At 40.9% G+C, this 26,693-nt stretch overlaps 1 protein-coding gene across 3 annotated transcripts in view; it reads left to right on the top strand.

Annotated features, from left to right (window-relative positions):
• The window catches only part of cdc42bpab (CDC42 binding protein kinase alpha (DMPK-like) b), a 78,117-nt gene that overhangs the window by 39,303 nt on the left and 12,121 nt on the right, over positions 1-26,693 (top strand). For all 3 annotated transcript variants that reach the window (XM_020616947.1, XM_020616946.1, XM_020616948.1), the window contains exons 3-23: positions 6,102-6,185; positions 7,256-7,351; positions 8,250-8,398; positions 15,923-16,016; positions 16,495-16,695; positions 16,953-17,091; positions 17,598-17,707; positions 17,847-17,926; positions 18,740-18,918; positions 19,166-19,288; positions 19,463-19,596; positions 19,813-19,934; positions 20,092-20,212; positions 20,394-20,504; positions 20,833-21,080; positions 22,085-22,190; positions 23,904-24,028; positions 25,169-25,274; positions 25,584-25,732; positions 25,838-25,929; positions 26,211-26,287. In XM_020616947.1, the coding sequence (XP_020472603.1) occupies positions 6,102-6,185; positions 7,256-7,351; positions 8,250-8,398; positions 15,923-16,016; positions 16,495-16,695; positions 16,953-17,091; positions 17,598-17,707; positions 17,847-17,926; positions 18,740-18,918; positions 19,166-19,288; positions 19,463-19,596; positions 19,813-19,934; positions 20,092-20,212; positions 20,394-20,504; positions 20,833-21,080; positions 22,085-22,190; positions 23,904-24,028; positions 25,169-25,274; positions 25,584-25,732; positions 25,838-25,929; positions 26,211-26,287 (2,646 nt within the window). The remainder of the gene's footprint in view (positions 1-6,101; positions 6,186-7,255; positions 7,352-8,249; positions 8,399-15,922; positions 16,017-16,494; positions 16,696-16,952; positions 17,092-17,597; positions 17,708-17,846; positions 17,927-18,739; positions 18,919-19,165; positions 19,289-19,462; positions 19,597-19,812; positions 19,935-20,091; positions 20,213-20,393; positions 20,505-20,832; positions 21,081-22,084; positions 22,191-23,903; positions 24,029-25,168; positions 25,275-25,583; positions 25,733-25,837; positions 25,930-26,210; positions 26,288-26,693) is intronic.

Here is a 26,693-nt window from a genome sequence, read left to right as displayed (position 1 = left end):
GACAAAGTGCTCTTTCCTTTCACCCTTTTGAATAAGAAACAGGCGTTGTAGTTTGAAGCATTTGTCTACTTATCTGTTTGACAGGGCACACCTCAAAATCTGGAATTTCTTCCTTAAGGTTAAGATTTGGCAGTATGATCCCAGGATAATACCTGCCAGAAGAAGGCTATTCTCTTGTACCCTTACACCCTAATACCGGAGTCATAAAAGACAAGAGTGTTGTTGTGTTTGACAGTGATTTACTTTCTGCTGCATTCCAGTAGCAGTGCATAGCATTAGTCCGACACATGAGCATGACTCTACTTGCAGCTTGAACATAACCTTTACAATCTTCTTTCACACTTAACTTGTGAAGAGAAAACAAATTAGTATGAAACCATCCAGTGTGAGTTCATATGTTTTTGTTTGTTTTAGTTTTTGCTGTCATGCGTGCCTGTAGGAAGGGTGAAATGTCACAGAGTTTCAGGTAATGATGTCAAGGCTGGGGAATGTTGGAGGGGCAGGTATTGTGGTCCACAGCAGGACACTCTTACATAATGTCAGTGTCCTGCAAAAACCTCCTGTCCTCACACTGACAGTTTTCACCATTACATGGCATTGGTTTGACAATCACATGCCTGTTTAATAGGTTTTAACACTGCACTGATCATTGTGATCCTCTCTGCATGCTTTCAAACAACATTTAATGTTAATGGAGAGAGACAGAGTTGTAGACAAAGCGATGGATGGAGATTGTTTTCGACACGGTGACCAACATGTTGCTACAGTACCACCACAAAATACTTGGTTATTACTTTGTACAACTGCAAGGAGTGCTGGTGTGTGTATGTGTGTAGGTGAGTTGTTTCAGGATTGTGCTTAGCAGTGTGGTGTGACCCATTAATGATGCTACCTTGTTATAATATTACAGTGCTTTTTCACTCAGCCAGCTAGAGTTTTACACGATAGAACAATAAAATTAGCTGGATGGACATCATGATTGTCCCATGGCTTCACTTTTTAATCAACTGATTAAACTACACTTGGTACAGCATGGCTTAATTAGGATGTTACTGTTATAGGTAACAAAAGTATCAAAAATGTATCAGAATTGAACTAGAGCTGCCGCTTTGCTGTTGGATGCCTCTGGCAACCTGTCACATTCACGGGACTGGGACCCTGACTGATTATCAAAAACTAATCCGTTCACCCTTGAGTCCAACTAGAAACTTATGGCAAATTTGGAGAAACACGTGTGTATTTTTGGCCAAATTGATAGGGGTAGGATTCTTTTGTGGTTGCTTCTGAAGATTTATAAGAAAATTAAGAACGGAACTGAGATGGAGTTACCGCAACAGAGAGTCACAAAGGAAAAAGAGAGGCAGCTGCAGACAGACAGGGACAGACACAAGGCAACTATGCCAAACAAAAAAAAAATACTTGAGTCAGAAAGGGAGGCAAGAGAGACTGAGTACAGGATGTTTTGATTTTGTCCTCCCATTGTCAGCCGCAGGCAGAGACATGGCGCAGGTGTGTGTGACGCTCTGGAGCTTGTTTGCTGAATGGACCAGTGTATACTGGCCTGCTGCCTGTGAGAATGCCCCCATTATGACTCCAGCTCCTGTTTGCCAGTACAAACAGGCCAAAAGGTGCTCAGTCTGGTGGAGCTCAGTGGATAGCACCTGATACAATGGCAAGATTAGGTTTCCTTCACGCTGGCTGGCTTTGCTAAAAATAGATGTCATTATGGTAACTATTAAGTTTCTCTGGAGTCACAGGACATCGGTGTGCTACGTTACTGTGCTGAATGTTATACAGAGTCACTCAGCAGCAGCCACATAACCACATACCACAGCCATATGTGGCCTTGGCTGTTAGGTCTGTCAGTGCTGTAGCCATCATACAGCTACTAGTGTGCTATCAGCTCGTTTTGCCACTCTGACAAGTCTTGGAGAACAATTAGATTAACTGTTGGGGTTTGTTTCACGCCTTCTCCAAACTGATTATAATAAAATAAAATTTAAGACCTAGTCAACACCCAGCTAACAACGCATACTTTAATCCATTAATATAGTGAGTTGAACTCAGCTTAGTCTCTTAGGCTCTGTAGCTGACACATGAGGCCCGACAGGGAGGACAAGATTAAGGTAGAACAGTAGAGAAATGCAGAAAAGGACAAAAACGACAAGGAGTTGCCAAGAACAGTGTGCTCCCCCACACTCCTCTGTTCCTCCTCTCCTCTGCTGAGGGATCACTAGGGGAAATCCAAACACTGCAGGAATGTTATCATTGTACTGCATTAGCAGCATTCCCCAGCTCATTTAATAGACTACAGACCCCTGAGCTACATAGGGTGCATGTGTTTGTTTCACTGCTTGTCTGCATGTGTGTGCGCAGTGTGCATATAAATTCCTGTGTTTTTGTTCATCTTCAGAAGTTATTTATGAATATTTCTGTGTGCATTTAACCAAAAAAAGATACTGAATTAAAATAGGATGTTTGCTTTGTGGATTGCTTCAATATTACAAACTATTAAAGAAGCTAAGGGAAATCAAACCAGGGCATACATTTGCATGAAAATGGCCTTTGCCCGTCAGCTTGCAGTGGTTTGTCACAGCAGCTTGAGTAGCTCCTTTTTTGGCAAAATGTGAAGCCAGAGCTGAGGAAGTTTAACATTGTAATGTTTAGCAATTATCAGTAAGGGGAATTTAGGCATTTATGTAGTTAAGATGGTACATGAGGACTGAAAACTAAAAGGTATTTGTTGCCTGTCTAAATTTAAGCAGCTGTACTTTTAACAGCAAGGTTGGTGCAGTTTCACATGGTTAGTGCACAGACAAAGTAGTGGTGAAGGTGAAAAAGTGCACCTGACAGGGCAACACTAGTGTATCGATTTTTTTTTTTTAATGGTATACCGTGGTATGAAAAATGACAATTATCCTACCATGCACTTTTGTTTATTACTGGTATTGAAGGGAAAAAAAACCCAATCTGTGTACACCTTACTTACCCGACTGCCTTAAGACTCCGCTGCGGGCACCACGTGCACACAGGCAGTGAAGAATTGGCAGAGAGAAGGAGGCTGAAATCACCGAACTCTATCCAGCAAAATCGAACACCTTCGAAAACACCTTCTCTCTGTACATGAAGTATGTGCCCTGTTTCTAACTTCAATCCCAAACCATAAACGTTGCTAAAATGCGCTCCTGATGTAATTTTCCAGTCTGTTCGTTCACTAATCTCTGACGTACAACAGACCTCGCACTGATCTGACCATAGAAACACACACACAGACTTTTCCAGCTCACATTAATGAGTGTTTGTGTGTGAGTGATGGTACAGATAGGTCTGGCTGTGCTCTCACACACCTACAATAAAGTAACAACTGTTCTGATAATCATTTACAGCAGCCTGACGGCCTTTCTCACTTTTGTCAGAAGTTCTACAAACCAATCAGTCGATTCATGGAGAAAATAATTAGCAGGTTCATCTGTAATGACAATAATCAGAAGTTGCATTTGGATACAAACTAGTTCAGCAGAGCCTCCACCTCAGCCAGCTACAACAAGCAAGTCCTGCTTTTACATCAGTGCATGAGTGACAGGCTGTCAGTGTAATAATAGAATATACTGTATAACATTTTCTTCATTGAATAGCCTACTAATACTTTTAATACTTATTTTTACTTAACATTATTAATGCAGGACTTTTTGGAACATTGTAAGTGAATTTTTCATTGTGATATTAGTACTTTTACGTAAGTAAACGATGTGAATACGTCCTCTGTTCCTGGTGCTAACATTCAAACTAACATGCTTTAGTTATATTACATGTTATAGTTGGATGTTTTTTAAAATCATCTTTATAACTGTTTATTCTTTGGAGTCACTCTAGTGCTGCAATCCATCTCAATCATCTGTCACAGTCACTTGTAATAAAAAAGGACCTTTCTCCACTTTTCAGAGGGCTGTTGGAGCTGATAATTGTGTAATACCGTGAAACAGTGATATTTTCTGAGATGGTACCATTTCACACCTATTATCTACTGAATTTGCTTGTTTTCAATTTGATTGCATCACTTACTCACATGTTGGCCAGTTTATTCCAAGTTTTAACTATACTGTTAAATTGTTAAGCAACAAGTTTGCCCTGTAGTAAAAGTATACAAGTTTATACAAGTTGTAGGACATGTACTAAATACATATGAGTGGTTTCAGATGAACAAATGATATTTTCAGTAAACAGATCATTTATCTGAACTTTTTTTTTTAATTTTTTTAATTTTTAAAATGAGGTTTGTGTTGTCTTTGAATAGAGCATACATCAGTGAATACAAAATATATAATCCACAAACAAATATCTTTCCAAACCACCACATCTGCACTCACTATTGATTTTCAAATCACTGGATACAGTGATTTGAGGAGTGCTGTAATGTTTTTTTTCTGGAGCACAGACTAGTAGAAAAGCATGAATCATATTGAAGTCCAGCTGTGTGAGAATGTGTGTCTCTGGATGGTGTGTATGTGTGTGTGTGTGTGTGTGTGTGTGTGTGTGTGTGTGTTTCCATTGGCCTTTTAAGTCAGCATTTTAGTATGCATGGTCACTTCCTGCCCATTCTGTTCCCTTCCCCCCTCCTCCATATCTTACTTCCCCTTATTCTCTCATCTGCCTCATTTCCTCTTCATCCTTCTTCTCTCCACTCCCATTCATCCCTTGGTTTCCTGTCCCTCCAAATCCAATGCATCATTTATTTGTAGTAGTGTGATGAGATTTTGCAGTATTGAAACATGATGATATATTTCACAATATCCGTATATAACAGACTCGGAGCAGCAGCCAGTGTGACGGCAAAGTGACCCTACATTCAATTTAATCCAGTAAAAATGCAGTTCCCTGCTGTGTTTTAACATACGGGGCTGCATTGGTCGGGGGTAAGGGGATTACAGGGGAAGTTTTGTAGGCGTGTATGATATGGCCATGTGACAGGTTGATGTGGGTGACTTCATTCACATTTTCATCCTGTAAGTTTTTGTTGTGTTAGCCAGGCTGCTAACATAGCCTACTCTATCTTAGCACCAATCCTACCACCAACATGGTGTGCCATTATGGTGCTTTAATTGTGGCCCCAATTCGACAGTGAATAGCAGTGAATGGTCATGCTAAAAAGGTAAACAAAAAAGCTGTCTTCCTGTGGGCGTCCAAGTCCCGATCGTCCCCCATATGTGATTGGTCACCACAACGCCTTTGCCAGATGATGTTACTGTCAGGTGCGGTGCCGTGATGGTGAAAATATCACAGAAGGTCACACACAGCTTTGGTTAGAAGCTCATGGGCAGTTCTAAGGTCTGAAGAGACTCATACAAAATCATACAGGAGAGAAGCCAGTCAGCTGAGTTTGTGGCAAAACCTTTTACACTGCTTTGTATATTGTCGTCTTTTACTCTATATAATCCAAACTCAAAGTAGAACTGAAGTGACACTTATTACAATATGATTAGTTAAAACATTTCAAAATGTATCTGCACTGTTTTGCATTTTGTGACTTTCAGTCAAATAAAATAGTTTCTCCAGTCATATATTTTGTCACTGAAGATTTCCTAAAAATAGTGTTAAAATATTGTCTTGTCTCATGAGTTAAGTGTTTTGTCACACCGCTATTTGTTCTTCTTTTTTCTCTCCCCTCCTATTTGCAAATTGCTTTCCTAAAGCTTTGCTTTATTCCTGACTTTCTTACCTTTCATCCACACTGTCTGTCTGCCTCCTGTTTCCCTGGTATTTCCTCTTTTCAAATGGATTCACATCATCACTTGGTTATAAGTGAGACACAGAAAATGGATAAATAGATGGGAGGAGTGTAATAAAATACATTAATCAGGCAGCATTAGTACTGAGCATCTTAATGTTTTCACACATAATTGAGTTGTATGATTGTTGTTTGTGAACTATTGAAGTATGATCACACCCTTTTCTTTTTCCTAGTGCCTCGAGGGTAAGATTATTAAATGTTGCTATGTCCCTATTGGTCTTTTCAGTATGCTTCATATTCTTTGACTGGCTTTGTTGTCATACAAAGGATTGAAACGGTTTTTAACACTCCAGCTTTTGTTCTCTTTCTGCAGGTTGCTGTTGTAAAAGTGAAAAACACTGACAAGGTATTCGCTATGAAGATTCTCAACAAATGGGAGATGCTGAAACGAGCTGAGGTGAGTGTTTTTGAACTTCTGGGGTTGCAACAGTACCAGTTATGAATACTGGGTCAGTAAATAATAATAAGGAATGATCATTAATTGAAATGTGGGTGTTGTCAAGAGAAACCACACCCCTGGTTTGACTATTGACAAATCAAACATTAATTGATGGATGCTGCTGCCTGAGTCGCATGAGCTGCCAATGCATGTTTTTCTCATCGAGCTCTTCCTGACATTCGTACATCCCTGTCGGGCCCATGGGTCTTCAGTCTTCATGCCTCATATGTCACTGGTTTAAACTGGTTTCTGGACAGGGGAAAAAGTGTACAGTGGCGCAACCAATGGACAGTGCACACTAATCATGTAGCTGTTGTAACATTGTCATTAAGTCTTTTTTTTTTTCTGTGCTTGTTTGACTTTTCCAAATAACCCACTGTTCATCTGTGGAAATAGCCTTACTTAGACTTTTACATTTAATAAAACAGCTATAACAGCTCCAAGTAATGATCTTTCCTGTTCTTTTTGTATTGCTGTTGCATTTACAGCACAGTTTTCGGGTTTTTATTATATAGATGCTCTGCTATGAAAACCCTGTTATAATTCAGTTAAGGTTATAAACATTCCCATCAAGTCAGTTTACTGTTGCAAAATGAAGATGTCTTAGTCAGGTTGTATTCAAATATGGCATTTTCTTGTTCACATTAAGTTGTAAGAAATCAGAAAAATTACACACCCAGGTTACTTAAAGCAAGTCAGATTTTATTTATGTAAACCCAACATAAAGGACTTGAATAAGCAGGCTACACTGCTGAATGGTATTGAGCTAACATGTTGGTAAACATCCCGTTTAGCCAAGACACAATCTCCGTCAGCTCCTAGCATGCAGGTTTATAGAAGATCGTGACCTTTGACCTCCTAATGGAAGAGGCCTGAGGTGTCGCACAGTGAATTACACTTATTCATGCAAGACTGGCTATTCCAACAATTGTGTAGTTGAAGGACAGACCACCATTCTTTGATATTGTCTCCAGTATGTGTAACATTTAAATCTTGTTAGGTATAAAGTTTATTATGTCTTTGTGTAGACGGCATGTTTTCGGGAGGAGCGGGACGTGTTGGTAAATGGAGACTGCCAGTGGATCACCACCCTGCACTATGCCTTCCAGGATGACAATAATCTGGTAATACAGCATTCTTTCTTCTTCTCTCTGTGCATGTGTGTATTCCTGAGCAGGAAATGTTTTTTTCCTCCAGTCACCATACAGCAAGCGTTCCATGGCCGTGCCTTTCTCAGGGAGTTATAAGCATTATCTGATATATCAGACTGCTTTTGACCATCAGCCCATCTTACTTCATACATTTCAGCACATTCAGATTGAGGTACTTTGAAAGAATACCGCTCCTATTTTTCTGAGTAACCCCGGCTGCAACTTTCACCATTTCACTCTTCGCTTCAGTTTTAAAATACAGTACCACCTGTCCACGATGGCTGGTGACCTGCCAGACACTGACCTCCCCCCATTCATTTCTGCTTCCAAAGCACAACACAACTTAGAATTGTAGGAAATTGGGCAATAGAAACTGACATTGGCAAAAACATTTGCATACAAGACCGAAGGACTTGGTTGTCAGCAAAGGTGTTCCTGACTTTCATTGGCTGCTGCAAGCAGTTATTTTCTTTCTAGCTTAACAGCCGGCCCTGTCTCTATGTGACCCTGAAATGCCAGGACTGCTTATCATTCCATTTCCCACATTCTCACAACAAATGCATTAACCTGGACACTCCACAAGGCTTTGAAAATATACACCAACACCCATCCAGTTGTTTATTTTTAGGGAAATCCTTAAAAGTTAAGAGCCATTTAGGTACTCAGTGCCTCTTGGTAGTAATGATAATGTGAGAAAAAAGGGAGAGAAGAGATGTACGAGTGCAACCTTTTTTTAAATAATCTCAATGTTTCACTTTTCTTTTTTTTCAGCCCTGTGACTCTGCACTGCACCTTAGGTCACTAATGCTTTATGTTCCTGTCTTTCTTTCTTTCTCATATTTTCCTTCTTTCTGTCTCTTTGTCACTCTAGTACCTGGTCATGGACTACTATGTGGGTGGTGACCTGCTGACCCTGCTCAGTAAGTTTGAGGACCGACTGCCAGAGGAGATGGCCAAATTCTACCTGGCTGAGATGGTGTTGGCCATTGACTCTGTTCACCAGCTACACTATGTCCACAGGTGATGAGCTGCCAGGGTCTGAGTGTGCGTGTAAAACTATGTGACTGCAGTTGTTTTCTAAGAAACAGACTGAGCAATAAGCACCGATGATGGCTGCTCAATGTGTTTACATTATTGCTGCTGCATGGGCAGTTTTCCAGCAGTGGGGAATCACTGCAGCTAAGTGAAAGCAGTGGAGAGTGTGTGTGCGCACAGGTCTGTCTTCAGCCACCACCAAAGGTAGTCAGCGCCACTGATTAATGGTAGCATATGTTAGTTTATGCTATGCTATGTGTGAGAATTGCCATTTGTGTGCGAGTATGTGTGAGAGGCAGGATTTCAGTGCTTTAGAAAATAAATATTGCAATCCAGCTTCTTCGGTGTCTGTGTCGCTGTCATGTCTGCTCTTATTGATCATTTTACATTCAGGCCCCTGTTCTGTTTCCAGATGCACACACGTTTGTTACTTTTACTAATTTCACAGAATTAAAACTAGTCTAATCACCTAATAGCAGACCATTCACAGGCTGCCGGTCTTGAAACTTTTTTTTATTTCTTTGACATAGATGCCAAAAGACTTGTTCAGCCAGTAGAAATGCCCTTAGGAGCAAGAAATAAGGCTCTGTCAGACAGGAAGTGGTCACAGTGGCATGTAATTACAATATCGCTTTCACCAGGGGCTCGTCACAGCAGTTTAGTTCAAGGAGCAAAGTAGTGGTGGATATTCAGAGGGAGAGATGAGAGATGGATCAAAAACAAGGCAAGGTCAGGTCAGATAAAGCTAGAGAGTGAAAGGGAAGCTGAGCTAGGCTGGTGGGATGTCTAGGGAGTGTCTAGTTGTTCTTTCTTTAGTACATAAGTGGAAAGTCATTCAGAAAGAAACACACTAAGAGGTCGACAACACAGCTGTATAGCGATGTAGATATAAATGTATAAATAAAGAAGGGGAGTGAAAGAGAAGAGTGGGGACCCACTAATTGCATGGTGTTATCTGGGGGCTGTGTGTGGGTTGGCAGCGACGGTGGAGACAAAGAAGTGGATGGTAGAAATAAGGGGCAGGGAGGAGGGGGTAGCACTGTTTCTCTTTAAGTCCCCTCGTGGATAATTTGGGACACTAATAATGGGGTATGGGAGATGTGTGGGTGGGGGTGTGGTACTTTTGCCTCTACCATGTACCAACCCCCATCTCCTCCTTTGCTCTATTTCACACACTCATTGGAGATTTGAATACTTGCTTTGAAGAGGGTGGAGACATCCAGGCAGGTCCCCTGAGGAGGGTGTGTCTTGCTGGCTAGTCCCGTTTGATGAATGTATGTCTGTGCATAAGGGTGTGTGCTTATCTCGTTGATGGTGTGTATGTTTGACTTTGGTTTGTTTTCTCTTCTTATGTCTAAAGACAATGAATTAACCCTATAATTTAAAGGTTTTAATGTCCATTAAACAAAAAAACCCATCCCTTTGGATTTGCTGATCACTACTTGTTGCACCAACCACACATAATTAGGCCACTATTTGGAAATCTAAATGAGCAGATTGTGACTGTACAGTAAAGCAATGATTTCTTTACTTTGCTCTTGGAACGCACGGTTTTCTTAATGTTTTGAGATCCCATGCCAAAGTCTCCTGTGACCCAACGTCAGGTCCTCATTCAGATGGTAAAAGGCAGTCTGTTTGCCCTGATTATAAAATGACTCCTGCTTTTTCAACCCCTATCAAAAAAGTGTTTTTGATAAGAACCATCTTGAATATAACACACTAGGCAGATGCGTTTAACATCTTTTACATGTAGTCATGTGTTGGTGCATCAATACTACAGAAGATGAGCATTGACATGTTTTCAAATATTCAGAATCTATGTACCAAAGAAATTACATGTCAGCATTATCATGTCATGTTTTAAAAAAAAAAAAAAAAAAAAAAAAAGCTACAGAAACCAGTTTAATAAAACAACTATAGTCAAGTGGTCTATCTAATTTCCCTCTTTTAATTTCATAAAGAACATTATATTTCTCAAATGTAGGAGTGATCAAGTTGACGGTCAGGATCTAAAATGGATCATTTGTTTCCGTGGTATGGCCCCTACTGGGTGAGAACTTGGTGGAAACTTTTCATTTGGTTTGGAGGGATTAAACATTGAACAAATGTTTATATACCCACGTGGTTAAAAAAAAGTCAGGGAAATATTTTACTGTCAGAGTCATTGACTCCAGCTCCCACCAGGATACTGGTTTGGCATTTGAGAGGGCTCAAAGAAATTCAAGGACAGTCATCATCTCATAGTACACAAGATGTACTGCTTCAGTATGTTTATATCATTCAGCTCATTTTGTGCTGGAATGGCTGTTTAGGTAAAACTACTGCTCACTGATTTGCAGCGTTTCCCCAGTGGCCTCATACAATGAAATATATTAAAGGCATGTCTGCCTTGATAACTCATTAAAAGGGTAGAAACTGTTGACAAGTTTGTATAGTTTTCCTTGTGTAAATATATTCATATCTCTCAACCCTAAGTTATATTATTTGGTATCAGCATAGTCCACATTATGCCTTTTATGCTCACTTATTGTGTTTTTTCTTGTTTAAGTAGTTGTCCTTGCCACAGTGTTGGCCCATTTTAAAGTAATATCTGCAGCCCTGCCGATGAAGTTGAAAAGAACCCAGAAGAAATAATTGAAGAGCAAAGAGCCATGAGGTCAACCTTCTGTCCACCTCAGCTGAGTCCCATGAGAGTCGGTGTGTGTTAGTCAGTCGCAAAGGAAGACTGTGTATGTATGAGTGTGTTCATTTATTCAGTGGTCAGTGATCTGCGTGCCCTCCCGAAAGGGCCTCAAACAAACGTTTGAATAGGCCAGCTCAGCATGGCTTTGTGCTGCCTAGCACCACATCTGTCTGCCAGAGGGGAGTGTGTGTCCCTGTGTGACGCTGAGATAGTGGGATTCTGATAGTGTGAGTGGAGAGATGGGGGTTGGTGCAGCGGGACTGAATGGTGTGTGTGTGTGTGTGTGTGTGTGTGTGTGTGAGTCTTTATGAAGGGTATGTTGTAGTCATGTTGATTGGAAGACAGGTAAGAACACAAACGCACATTAATACAATGTTATGTGAGGCTGTGACAGTTAACATCTGTTCTGAACGAGGTCTTGTTACCGTAGAGCACTGTCTAATTTTATGAATGTGTGTTTTCATGTGATGGGAAATGGTGTGTGTTTTACTATTGATTGCATTTAAGGGTTTATTATTGATCCGGGCCATGTGTCTCTTCACAGCCCAGAGATCTAACAGGAGAGTGGTCTTCCTCTCTCCTGTTATGCCTCTCTCTCCCTTTCTCACACACCCCACACACACTTAATCAGCATTTATGAAAGAGCGTCACTCACACTGGACAGTGTTAACAGTGGACACTTAATGAAATGTTAAAGAAAATATTTTAAATGTGAGACTGTGCTAAGGAGGTTGTGTGTGTGTGTGTGTGTGTGTGTGTGTGTGTGCGTGTGTGTGCATGTGCTGGGATCAAGTGCTGCCAGAAGTGATATAGGCAGCAATTCTTTGAACCATTAGTCAATAAATGCTTGGCTAGAGCCATGTGGACACGCCTTGTCTGCACAGTTTCCAGTGTTGCCACTGCCACATTGTGTGTGTGTGTGTGGGTGTGTGGCCCTGTTTATTAATACTTGTGTGACCCAAAATCCATGAGTTACTATCTTCGTGGGGACTGGTGACTGATCCCCACAATGTAGTTTGTCAAATTTTATGAAAACGATGGGGTGTAAGGTTAAAGCAACTGTAGGCTTTGGTTAAGTGTTAGGCAAGTAGAAGTTCTGGTTAAGGTTAGGGTTAGTGTCCTGGAAATGAATGCAAACCTATGTAGGGACCCCATAAGTGACAAAAACAAGGATGTGTGTGTGTGTGTGTGTACTGTAAGGTGGCATCTGGATGGCCCTCACAGATGGAAGCTGTGGTCTTAGAAGAGATTATCTTTCTCTATTCTGGTCTCCACACTGCTTCTTAAGACTAGAACCCTGTGACACAGTAGCCAAGTTAGCTACATGAGCTACTCTAGCCTAGCGTTAGCCTTGAATTGCCACCTCTCTGACTTTGTCTATGCATTGAAGGGTAAATGTGAGACAGATCTTGCGCTGTTAGCCTTCAGTGGTGTTAGCTGGCTGTGATTATTAGTGGGCTTATTAAACAGTTCAGTTTGGTGTCTGAGAGAGAAAAACGGGTCAAGGTAGATTTGGCAGAAGAGGGTGGTAGAGATGATAATGCTGCTGAAAAGAGAGAAAGTGGCAGAACAGTCATCTCGGTAGAAGATTAAAGCCTTCTAGCATTGAGTGTATATACTGTACATACACACATACCCCTCTCAGATTCATGTGCTCCCAGTCTAGTCCGGGTGTCATTGATGAATTGTGAAGTCTTTATTTCCTGTTAAGGAGGTCCAGATTCTGTGTGCAGAGGTCGTGTGCCTGTCAGGGTTCTAGATAGTTCTCTATGAAGCAGAGATCAATGCATTTTAAAAATGTTATATGTTACACATGTTTATTGTGTTATTATATAAGAACATACTTTGTTGATATCACTTGATGTCTGTCAAGACACTCAAACTTAGCCGTAGTTCATGGTGAAGGTTTTTACTGCGACAAATCTGCCATTGAAGTTTAATTCTGTTTCCATTTAGTGAAACAGAATTAAGAGCTCTTCTGAATGTTAAAAGGTTATATTTAGCCACTTTTTTTGTCCAGTGATCATGCCCACGTCTGTGTCCTCTTGCTGAAGCCTTAGGGTTTGGATTATTGAATTTAAGGTGAAGGTTTGTAACAATTCAAGATGAACATCCGTTTGGAGAAATACTTGTTTTTGTTTTAATAATCTTAATCCTTAGTCTTTGAGATTTATGCTTGCTTGGGTAATCTGACCTTGAGTACACTTCATGTCAGTTGTCAGTGTGTGTCTGTGCCTGCCAAGTTCATGTTCCAGAATGGTTGTGTGACTGTATACACTTGGTTCCATGTACAGTATTCACTTTAAAAAGCTATGTCCAATCTCAAACTCATCTGTGAGCAGTCACACTTCTGAGTAGCCCCCAGTGCAAAAGTGATTTGGTAAAGTAAATATCACTTTACATATACGTTTTGGACCCTGATTTATACAAGTTTATACATTTTTCTTTAATCCATAGTTTTATGGGTTGGTGATGTAGTGGTGTCTCTGAAGAAGAGACTGTATTTTAGCCCCGCCCCATGTGATGGGACAGACGGCACTACTGGAAAATGACAGGAGCTTCACATCTGGCTTTGAAGAAATAGTTTATACATTTTTCTTTAATCCATAGTTTTATGGGTTGGTGATGTAGTGGTGTCTCTGAAGAAGAGATACTGTATTTTAGCCCAGCCCCATGTGATGGGACAGACGGCCTATCAGAAGGCACTGGAATTTACTTGGGATGTAATTACCTGCTTGAGATTTGTTTAACATCACAAGCAGTTTAGAGTTAGAGCCAGAGTCATTAGAGACTGTTTTGGTGGTTTTGTGCACCATTAATATAGTTATATGCCTGCACACATGCAGAATGTCGACAGTCTGCAGGCTGTGGATTTTGATTTTGTAATGAGCTTGGAGTGTGTGTTTCTACTTTATCATCTTGTTGTCTATTATTCTATACTCATCTTTTTTTGTTTTATAAATATTGGTATCGGTATTATTTGTTGGTTTGTTTTTTAATGAGTTATGAATAGAGGGTGCAGGGGTGTGTGCTTGTGTTGGACATCATATTTATTATCATGCTTTCATCACTGGACAGAAATAAAACGCGCTCAGTTTTGTAACCTGTTACACCGTGTGTGTGTGTGTGTGTGTGTGTGTGTGTGTGTGTTTAGCTATCTACATCGGGTAAAATAAGTATTGAACACGTAACCATTTTCCTCATTAAATATAATTCTAAAGGTGCTGTTGACATTAAATGTTCACCAGATGCCGGTAACAACCCAAGTAATCCATACAGACAAAGAAAAATAATTTCAGAAATTAAGTTATGTGTCATAAAATGGAATGACAGGGAAAATAGTCCTGCCGACACCAAAGAGTCAGAAATGAAACCAAAGCAAAAGGACCTATTTTTCACCCACCAGAGACGGGAACACACAGAGCACATTGTAAAACAGTGGCACCAACCGCCCAACACAAACCGCCTGTTCAACATACTGGAACATTTCCTGCACTTTACTCCCTGTGGGATAGTTTTTGGTGATAAAGAAGCTGAAGCAAGCATCACTTTGGTAATATTCAGAAAGTAGACAGCTGTTCCGTCATGTTGCAAATAATGTAGAACTTGCACAGAGCTACTTCCCAGTCAATTCTTTCTTGAACTTTAGCCAATGTATAGCTTGTAGGACATGGGAAAGCAACAACACTGGCCACTATAGTTGTAACGATTGGTCGGGCGACAAGAATATGGTTGATGGCTACATTGATACGGTAATTGATCGCTAGTTAAACCTGCCTTCTCAGGTGTGTGGATTTGCTGTTTTCGCTTTCAGTATCAATGCATTTCAGCTTGTACCCACTTGTCAGGGTCTGTTAAAGGTGGTGCTGGACTAGAGGTCAGACAAAACAAGGAATTTGAAGTGTTACCATAGGTTTTAGGAATTTGATTAAAATTATTTCACTCATCAAATAAACCAGACGATTGAAAAGATAAATAATTTTTATCTGCAGCCCTTCTGGCTACCAAACCAATGCTGCATTTTCATCATTTTAAGTAGCTCTGTTTGTTAACTGGCTGATCAGTAATGAGATGCTCCATCTGTTGTAGCAGGTTGACAGAAAACTCCGACTCTTTGTAGCATTAGATCCCTCTGACTGGAGCGAAGCCACAGTCTGTATCTATGATGTAAACACATCTTCAGCAGTAGTAATGTAGAACAGATGCAGTTTAAGAAGAAGGTCTACAGCGGACAGCGTGAGCCCATCTGTGAAAGAAAGAATGTCGGTAACCCCCCACCCAGCCAGCCTCTGTTCACAAACAAAAATATTGTAGGAAAAGGGAACAGGGGAGTGTGTCTGTTTAGGACATGGGGTCTCTTGTTTTTGTGCAAATGGGAGTGTGTTTGTGTGCTGCATACTTCCTCAGAGTGCATGCTTGTTTGTTTTTTGAAGCTGTTTCCTACACACACACATTCTGTGCAGCAAATTCCCACAACAGAGCTCTGGCTATTTCTAGAATGTATTCTTTCTTTTGGTCAATTTAGGGTTGGCACACTGCTGATTAATGGGCTGGGAGAAAGTACACTTTATGGAGTCACAAGTATATCTGTGTTATTGTACAATAGCTTTACGAGCAAGTTCAAACAGTTAAATTTCCTCAGGTTGTGTAGTTTATAATAGATGGGGAGTTGCACTGTAATTGAAGATCAGGCTTGTGTGTGTGGGTTTTGGATTTTTGTATTGTTTTGTGTGGAAGTAATTCTTCTCTGAGGAATCACTTACTCACTTTGTCCTTCTTTTTCTCCCACCTCTCCACGACCATCCTCTTTTCTCTGTCGTTTTCAGGGACATTAAGCCCGACAACATTCTGCTGGATATGAACGGCCACATCCGCCTTGCTGACTTTGGCTCCTGCCTCAAACTCATGGAGGATGGGACGGTAGGTTTTTACCACATTGCTGATGCCTCCTCCTTCAGTCCAAAGCAAACATACCACAGCTATACTGACCTCCTTGTCAACCCCCAGGAGTCTCACAGGAGGAGTGTGTGGTTCAGCTGCTTGGGGCTGTGCCTGCAGTTTATGATGCAGACAAAAAGGATTTGCTCCTCTCAGAGTTTTGTAAAAGAAAAATGACAGGATGAAATTGATGATCAAAGTACAGTAGTGCCTGGGTTTGTTTCTCCAGTGTTAGTAACAGTGATGAGGTTAAATGACCATTTGAAAGACAATTCTTTGGAACTTTGTCATAGATTGAAGCTTCAAGCTGTGATAAGGGTGCAATTTTTTAGTGTTTGATATCAGTCTTATAACTCACCATCATCATCATCACTCTAGGTCCTGTGCTTATTTGTATGTGAAATTCTGTCTCGTGGTATTAATGGGTCATTTATTGAATTTTGTTGTGTCCTTCCACTAGGTCCAGTCCTCCGTGGCGGTGGGGACTCCAGACTACATCTCCCCAGAAATCCTTCAGGCTATGGAGGATGGCAAAGGCAAGTATGGGCCTGAGTGCGACTGGTGGTCCCTGGGCGTCTGCATGTACGAAATGCTGTACGGTGAGACTCCTTTCTACGCAGAGTCCCTGGTGGAAACCTATGGGAAGATCATGAACCACAAGGTGAGCATATAGAATTTGAAGTTGATTTTAAGATACCTCTCTGTATATGTAAAGTACATCAATACTTAGTTATCCATGTAGTGTTGGAGTTATGGAAGATGTTGTATACAAAGCAAAATGTGTTGATCCTGTATGACTCGACACTGGATATGGAATATGAACACGCTGCTTTCCATTTGGGAAGTCATTCTGTATTTTAATGCTGAACTCTACCCTTTAACACATTCACTGTTGCCTGTAACACATATTTTGCACAGGAGCGATTTCAGTTCCCACAGCAGATAGCAGATGTGTCAGAGGAAGCAAAGGATCTGATTCGCCGGCTCATTTGCAGCCGAGAGCACCGACTGGGCCAGAATGGCATTGAGGACTTCAAGCAACACCCCTTCTTCGCTGGTACAGCACGAGTCTAACTTCACAGTTATCACAGTGTCTTCCATTATTTAACTGATGTTTTTAGACTGCTTCAGTAATCCACTCGTATAACACTAGATGTGTAAATAATTCTAAATTGAACCTGGAAGCTCTGCTAGTATCTCTCCTAGCAGTTGTATAGTGTGCTCTGCTAGTTATTAGCAAGTGACGTGTCTTTATTGTTGATACAGACTGTATAATTACTGGTTATTTGTTTGTCTTTTTTATATTTTTCTGTATATTATGTGGATATTTTTACTTCTTTGACAAATTTAAATGTGAGATTTGTTTATGTCAACCAGCACAACTAAATCTAAACATTATTTGTAGATTGAGGAATGACATTGCTAGCATGTGTCTTTAACAGAAACTGGATGATGTAGAAAATGAATCTCATAGACACATTAGCCTTCTTTAAACCAGTTTAATCACAGAGTTGTGTCATTACTGTATGCTTGTTCAATAACTGTACCTTGCCTTGTGTTCAGGCATCGACTGGGACAATATCCGCACATGTGAGGCCCCCTACATCCCTGAGGTCAGCAGCCCTACAGATACCTCCAACTTTGACGTGGATGATGACTGTCTAAAAAACTCGGTAAGGGGACTGTTTAGGAATCGGTTCACTAAGACAACCCCTATATTCTCACATCTGCCATTGTATTCATAATTGCTGTAACTGCTTGTGTCAGATGTGAAAATCTCACTTGTTTGTCATGTTTTTAATCATTTCTCAGGAGACTATGCCCCCTCCTTCTCACACTGCCTTCTCTGGTCACCACCTGCCCTTTGTGGGCTTCACTTATACAAGTAAATGGTAAGTGCTACTAAGGAAAACGTAAAAATAGATTATTTGGGAAAGTCTTCCAGTGTCATTATTATGGTTGTAATGGAGGCAGTATTCTGTGTTTTTTTCCATTTAGCAAATATAAGATTATTTAAAAAAACATGGAAATGGATAGTAAAAAATAAAGAGGGATAAAGAATGAAGTCTTGTAGCTTCACTTGTAGTTAGTCGTTATGAAGGGTCAGGTTTCCCCGACAAGCCTTCTCACGTCATAACATTCTTATCACTCCATCTATAGAGGCGTAGGAGTATTAAATTAGCGTCCCTCCCTCCCTAATAAGGTGATGTTCGTGACTTGCTGTAGGTCTTCACACAGACGTGCTACCCGTGAGAATGCAACAGACTCACAAGTTGTTCTTCTCTCTTCAAGGCTCAGAGACAATAGCTTTTTCCACTGTTTCATTCCTCCTTTGTCCCACTATGTCTGTGTCTTTTTCTCACCTCTTTTGTCATTTCTTCTCCACCCTCCCTCTAGCGCCTTTTTCCATGATTCAACATCCTCCCATCTTTCATCTCATCTTGTCTCCATCATCCACTTCTCTTTCCTGTTTCCTCTTCCCTGCCAATTCTGTCATCTCCCTCTCTCCTCTTTCTCTTCCATAATTAACAGTTTTATTTCGGTGTTGACCAACATTATGGCGATTTCTCAACTCATTAAATTGTTTTCTTCCCTCATCATTAATCTTCATTAGCATTTTTGTCCATGTTCTTCACCCTTTATATCACTGATATTGGTGTTGTTCTCTTGCCTCTTTACTCTTGTCTGACTCTCCTCCTCTGTAGCACCCTGTCTGACCGAGGTTGTCTGAGACAGCTGGCAGCAGAGCCAGGTAAGGCAGGTCAGGATCAGTTGGACCGGGATGTCCAGCGCAGCTTAGAAGACAGCCTGGCCACTGAGGCCTACGAGAGGAGGATCCGCCGGCTGGAGCAGGAAAAACTAGAGCTGAGCCGCAAACTGCAAGGTTAGGCTGAAGAGAGGGTCCATTGTGAAATCACATACTGTATGTGCACACAACTGTGCTGAAGTTTGACACTGAGAGAGAGGGTGCACATTAATGCATCGGTTGTGTATGTGTTAAAAGGTATACATAAATATTTCTGTACACCAAAGCATGAACACATTATTTTTGCCTTAAACCAGTGTTTGGTTTAACATTAAAACGGTGTTACAGAGAAGATTACAGTGGTTTCTTTCCTGACCTCTTGCAGAATCGACTCAGACAGTGCAGGCACTGCAGCATCCAACAGGCGAGGGCCCCCTCAGCGCTAACAAGGAGGTGGAGATCAGGAGTCTGAAGAGCGAGATCGACATCCTCAAGAAGCAGATTGCTGGTCAGAAGTTCTCTGTGCACATTTAGTTCAGTGGAGTAATAGACAGGACAGGGAGCTGTTTGTACAGTCTTATCAGCCACATTTGAGTCATAGGATGAGACAGCTGAAGAGTATTTGAGATATGTCAGTGACAAAAACTTTAAAAGTTTCTCTTTTTATTTGTGTTCGTGTCAGACTCGGGTCAGTTAGAGAAGAAGTTGGAGGATGTGACGCTGGCCCGTAGAGACCTGGAGGACTCATCTAAACACATTAAAACTCTAGAGAAACAGATGAAGAGCCTTACACAGGAGAGGGATGATCTCCAGAAGGTAGGACCAGAGTTTTAGGGTGTGTTTGTGTGTAACTGTGTATGAACTGGTGTTCAGTTTAGTCGTTTAGGTGCACAGCCCATCTGTTCCCTCAATGCTGGAAAAATAAGCTCTAACAAAATGTAACATTTTGTCTTCAGAAAGTTCTTTTTTTATTTTCATATTTACTCACTGTGTGAACCTAATGTTAAACTGCACTGTTCCTGTTGTGACTAGGACCTTGTGGAGACCAATGAGAAGCTGAAGTCCCAGTCAAAAGAGCTGAAGGATGCCCACAGTCAGAGAAAACTGGCCATGCAGGAGTTTTCAGAGCTCAATGAGAGACTCACTGACTTCAGGTAAAATTACCGCTGTTCATCATCTTCTCAAAACCAGTACAACTACAGATTCCATTTCAGAGTTTTAAAGCTACATTAATATTGACAGCTGAAAATCCTACCAGAATACATGTTGTTTTGTACTCACCTTTAACATTTGGCTGAACTTTGCACCCAGGTCACTGAAGCAGCGCCTGGTTCGCCAGTTGCGTGATAAGGAGGAGGAGATGGAGAGCCAGAGTCAAAAGATTGAGGCTCTCCGTATTGAGGTGCGAAAGGCTGAGAGGACTAAGAAGGAGGTAGAGTAGACTCCCTGTGGTTGCTAGTACACCCTGTTCTGTCTTCATTCACTGGTTGGTGCCCCATTCATATTTCTGAAGTTGTTGTTTGAGTGTTTATAGTTTATGATGGGTACCTGAGGACTAAATTGTGTATGATGTATGCTTTCATCCAATCACTGGAGTGTGTGTCCATCATCAGATGGAGGCACAGGCAGAGGAGCAGGCAGCCGAGGCTCAGAAAGAGAGGAAGTTGAGAGAACGGAATGAGCAGTATAGCCGACAGCTAGAGGAGGAGTTGGAGGGCCTTAAGGTAGGTTAGCAAACACACAGAGCTGAACACCAACCAGTCCTTCTCTACTCTGACTGGACAGTTGTTTTCTGATACATCTGTCACTGGCGGACACACCAACAACATTGACTGTTTGTTGTCTCATGTTGTTCTTTTTTTATTTTGTACATCCTGTTGCTGGGTGAGTGGCCTGTGACACTGTAACCTTAAGTCCCTGGTCTTTCTCACTTTCTCTTTACAAATCTTTCTCATCTCTTTGTCCGTGCAGATTCTCAGTCATCCAGGTTATAGTCATCTTTGTTACTCAGCCTCACCGACCCAACTTTTCTCCATATTTCCACCCACACAGTTGAAGCAGAGCGGTCCCTCTGCCACCATGGGTTCAGTAGACCAGACCCAGGAGGTGGGGCGACTCCGGGGAGACCTAGAGAAGAAGACACTCCTGTATGAGGAGGAGTTGGCTCGTAGGGAGGCGCAGCATAGCACTGAGCTGAAGGCTCTGCGCAAGGAGCTGAGGGATGCTGAGAGCCAGCATCTCGCCCTGCAGAAAGAGATCCTAATGCTCAAGGACAAGCTGGACAAGACTCGCCGTGAGAGGTACTTTGTCAGGTTTTCTTATTCTAATACTTTGTAACCAATATTCAATACCTCCAATCTCAGCGTTTTTTAGTTCATTGGATTTGTCTGGTGAGGGATCAGTGGCATTACTGCTGGTATTCATTATCATAAATGTCTGGACAGTTATTATATTTCTTCATTGTCTTTTTTGGTGATGATTTCATGAGGTAATAATCCCCCCTCTTGTATAAATGTGTTATAAGTGTGAAGTGCTGTTTCTTTTCAATAGTTAATCCAGTTATCCTCCAGAATTTAAAATCTCCATGACCCAAATAAACTTGACTTCTTATCCAGGTAACTCCTGACCCGTTTCCAGGGGTTCTTATGTAGTGTCATCGTCCTTAATTCACCCCCATTTCACATCAAATGCATAAATCATCTGAAAGATGATATCCACCATTTCATAGTAGATGTCTGATTAGCTGAGTGAAAGAACTAGTCTTAAATTGAATTTTTAAGGCTAGAATAAGAGTTTTTCTTTTACCATCGGATGTTTTATTCTTCTGGGTCCACTCCCGGCCACATGATAGAATGTCATCAACATGCCTATTAGCTTGGTGTGAGTACCATACGCTGCTGTTTTCTCACATGGGTTCAATTGGACAATACACAGACTCTGTACTAGGGAGCTGGCAGGGTGAAGTCCCCTTAATGCGAGGGTCAACTGGCTCCGACATTTGTGTTCTTACATACAGCTCCTCTGGCAAATGCCTACATAGTGTCAAGGTGTCGGTGCATGTCTGAAAGGGGCTTATAAGATGACTTTGTGTGTTTTATTAGTGACTCTAAAAGAAAAATATTTAGTTTTAGGTGTTAAGACACTTCCAAAAAAAAATCAAAATTTCTTATTTTTGAAGGACGGAGTCATTAGTTGTCTTAAAATGATAAAGTCAAGAGTCAAGATTAGATTTGCAGTTGTAAGTTATGGTTATAGAATTAATGTTTATGCAGTATGACAAGTTTAAAAAAGCTGTTTCTTCTAGCCAAAGCGAACGGGAAGAGTTTGAGACGGAGTACAAGCAGAAATACGAGAGAGAAAGAGTCCTTCTTATTGAAGAGAATAAGAAGCTGTCCAATGAACTGGACAAGGTAAGATATACACACACGATGAAACAAAAATCACTCTGAGGACACACATACTCCTACAAATCTATAACAAAGTCAAGATTTTCTGCCTCTTTGGGCCTTTTCAGTTTTTGTCATGGTTTAGGTCTGTTTTTCTATCCTGCTTTCTCAGCTTTTCTCTCTCTCTCTGTCTCTCTCTCTCTCTCTCTCTCGCACGCACACACACATGCAGAAAAACACAATTTCCTAACCCCAGGTAACCCCTCAGTTATTTTCATCACATTCCTTGCTCCACCCCCTCTCTCCCCAACCCTGCCAAAGAAATCACTGTTCAATAATACAATAACTATCTAGATTTGGCTCTGTTGACTTTGGAAATGTCTTTTGGAAGTTCAAAAAGGCTTGCAATGTGAACATTATTTTAGAAGTGGAAGGCACATGGAAAAATGTCTTCTTTTAATTGCTCAAAAAACTAGCTTGCTGAAATGGGGAGAATATGGATGTGTGTATACTGGAAAGATAGCTCACTGCTGGCTGTTTAATGTTGTGTTATTTCACATATGGAAAAAATATACTTCTAAAAGCTAAATCTTACAGCAGATTAGATCTGTCTGCATTGTAGTGTTTGCACAAAAAAAGTTCTTCAATACATTTGGACTGTCTGAAAATGTTGTTGGACTAGTCTTATCTTTGAAAAGAGACACTGAATCTCAGCACAGTTTGCTTAGCAGCAAAATCAAGACACTATATATATTTAAACCATACTATACAATGTGTTTCTGATGAGGTGTCTGCATTCGCAGGCTTGTTACACTTAAATGTTGTCGTATGAGTGATTTCAATCACTGCAAAACCATTACAGGTTGTTTATTTCAGTGACTTAGAGCCTTCTACAAAACAATGACACTTATTTCATTATCTTGCCTGTCCTCAGAAATACTTCAGACATGTTGATTACTAGCTGCAGAATTGGAGAGCAACTGCAAAACAATATGAAACAAAAGTAGAGATGTCCCAATCTGATAGTGGGGGTCGGTATCGGCCAGAATAGAGCCGATCCAATTCTGATCCATATGTAGAACATCCTGCATTTGATTGGACTCAGCCACATTTTTGAGATTTGTGTCATGCAAGCGGATAAGCTGCTATATTAATGAGTCCAGCTGTCTACAATGCTTTTATATCAGCTGGCATATCGCTTATCTTTACAGGCAAAGCTGGACCCCGAAGACTGTTTTTAGCTTCTTAGCTACATGCATAAAACGTTCCAATGACTCCACCATAACAATGAAACCTCACTAGTTCCAACCAGAGTTCCTCCATCCCTAAATGATGGTATTAGCTTTCTCATTACAACATAGTCTTGACAGCTTCAGGACACCAAAAGCATGCTCAAAAAGCAAACAGTAGGGCAGACTTGTAATGATGTCACTTAACTCTTCACACACCTCTCATATTAAAGAATTCAGGAAAACCTTCTGATGTGAATCGATCAATATTTATTGAACCAGTTGTCACAGTTGACAGCGCCTTTGTTGTCACACAGGAGGCTAACCTCTTAGACTCATTAGACAGTACTAGTTTATTAACAACATGCACATTAGCAGACAGTTTAGGAATCCATTTATCAAGTCTCAGGTTTTCTAATGACAGCTATGCTTTTTAATATGATCTTTAATAAGATTAGTTTTCTTTCCGTGTGTGTGTTTGTGTGTGTGTGTGGTGGTATTCCTTTAGCTGGCAAGTACGTTTGAGAGGGTGAGCAGCTCCAACCGGCAGCTGGAGGACGAGATGAGGGAGCTGGCTGACAAAAAGGAGAGTGTAGCTCACTGGGAGGCCCAGATCACAGAAATTATTCAATGGTAAGACACACACACACAGTTAAACACATAACATGCATAAAGTAACATTCTCACCTGTCCTAAATCTTTTTCTGAGCCATATTCTTTCTCATTGATGCCATAGCCAAACTGAAAGCTGGCTCATAAAGAGGATACAGATGCACACACACTCACTGTTGTCTCGTAGTGTATTGGGTTCCTCCGTATAGTATTAGTTGTGTATTTCTCACATACCTCTTAAGATCTTAGAGCTATTTGACCCTCCCTTCCTCTCAGATCACTTCCCTTTGCAGCTGACACTTCGCCAGTTGCTCAGCCTCTCTCAGTTGGACAAGCCTGGGGTCTACACATAGCTCGCATACCACACACTCAGTACATTCATCCAGAAACAGAACTACACATACACCAATACACACACAAATGTAGAGTCTGAAATATACTTTTAGAGGAATTCAGTGATTGATGTTGCCCCCTAGTGGAGATGATGTGCTGCTGCAGTGGATAAAGTAGGACATCACATCCCTGTACTGTATAGTAGGGCTGCATGGTTATGGCACAAATGCTAAACACGATTATTTAACGTGATTCTGCATTGACTTTGAAAACATTATGCATTTGTTGTACTTTAAGAAAAAAACTTGTCTTTAAACAGTGGGGCATCTTTAACTTTAAATACAGTTCAACTAAAAAACAAATTAAGGTTTTTACCTACCTAATTGTGATTGACAGTTCAGAGCAATTACTTAGGCTATTACTCTGCATTTCTTTATTTTACAAATAAAATGTTGCTTGTCATAACCTAAAGATTCTGCTCAGCACAGCCATACACCGCTCTCTCCCTCTCATTTACATACAAGTTTGTTTGCTTTAGCACGTACAGTAACAAGCTTAGGTGTTGTCAACCTGGGTAATGTTTCACTTCACCGGTGCTAGCAAAAAATACGGATGGAGAGTGTTCCAGGGGTGCGCTGGATTTACAACACATGATAAAACGAGAGCATCATTGCGAAATGGAGTTTGGCACAATAATAATTTTATTTCAACTATTTTGTTTTAATAATCTTTGGAAGCCAAAATTGTAATTGAAAATAAGACTTGATTAATTGCCCAGCCTTTCTCTATAGTAAAGAAAGTATGTGCATTGGTGTGCGTTTTATACAGGGTGAGTGATGAGAAGGATGCTCGGGGCTACCTGCAGGCTCTGGCCACTAAGATGACTGAGGAGTTGGAGGGACTGAGAAACACCAGCTTAGGAGCGAGAGCCACGGTAAAATACAAACAAACAGTTTTCAGCTGGTGAGGCAGTAAAATGCAGTGTTATTGACGATATGCAAGTATTCTGTGATTATGACCTGTGAAATTAAAACCACTGCAATGCTATGAGGTGTGTTTTTCTAGGATAATTAAATTAAGGTTTTTGCCTCTCTTTCATATTCGGATTGATAATGGGTGGCAAGTCCATAGTACAGTAATTAGAAGTAACTATAGTAATAGTTGTGATGGATTGGATCACATGTCATTTCTCCTTTGGGCTCCAGTTTTCATCACTACAGTAACTAACTTCTCTCTGTTTCAGGACATGCCGTGGAAGATGCGCCGCTTCGCCAAGCTGGACATGTCGGCCCGTTTGGAGCTGCAGTCTGCCCTGGACGCTGAGATCAGGGCCAAGCAGGGCATTCAGGATGAACTGAACAAGGTCAAGGCCAACAATATCTCCACAGAATGGTAGGGAACCACAAAACTGTTATATTTGTATGTGTTCAGTATTCCAGAAAATATCTGTCCAAACCTCTGGTTATTATCTGATGCATTATTGTCTCTGACGCACAGTAAACTACAGGAGGTGGAGAGTAAAAACCAGGAACTCCTGGCTGAGATTGACAGGCTGAAAAAGGAGACAGAGGAGCTGCGGCTACGCAGGGGTAAAGATATATCATTTTCTTGTCAGTAGTAAAATGTACAAAGAATGATGTGGTAGTAATTGTTTTCAGGGACACAAGTGTTAGCATATGTATTTTATATTCTACTGCATCTAAAAATGTATGTGATAATACAGTTATTAAAGTGTATAGTTTCTCTCTGTACATTGGCTGCTGACGGTTGGATGGCCGCTCCCCCCAGTTCTTGGAAACTGTTTACGTCACCGTTTGATGTTTTAATATATCACCTGCTCAACCATAGTTGTGCTATTTGTTGCGTTTAGGTGTCAAGCACCAGGATTCCCAGAATTCCTTCTTAGCCTTTCTCAATGCCCCGACCTCAGCGCTTGACCAGTTTGATGTAAGTATTGATGAAAAAAATCCTTACGGAGCTGATACTTGATGTGATCAACCATATGTCTGTGTGCAATTAAAAATATGAAATCTATGACCATGAGCAGTTCATTTGTTATAGCTCAGCTGTGTCTTCATGCTCCTCTTTTATTTTTTTAAATTTGTTTGCACACGTTTTCCCAGATCTGTATTTTTCTGTTCTGTTCTGTTTTTTGGTTGTTTTCTTGCTTCATTCTTCAGGACTCTTATTCCTCATCCTCATCCTCTTTAATTGAGTTTTGGGAAGACGTAAGTTTATCTTGGTACTGGCTGAGACGTGTAGACAGTGTAGATGTGTCAGTGTACCCACTGTAGCTGTGTGAGTACATGTGTGTGCTACTGCATCAGTCCAACTATGAGGAAGAGTAGATCCA

This window comes from Monopterus albus, unplaced genomic scaffold, assembly GCF_001952655.1.
Source record: "Monopterus albus unplaced genomic scaffold, M_albus_1.0 scaffold182.1, whole genome shotgun sequence".
NCBI lineage: Eukaryota > Metazoa > Chordata > Actinopteri > Synbranchiformes > Synbranchidae > Monopterus > Monopterus albus.
The sequence above is the reverse complement of the archived record's forward strand: the minus strand, read 5'-3'. Positions and strand labels throughout refer to the sequence as shown.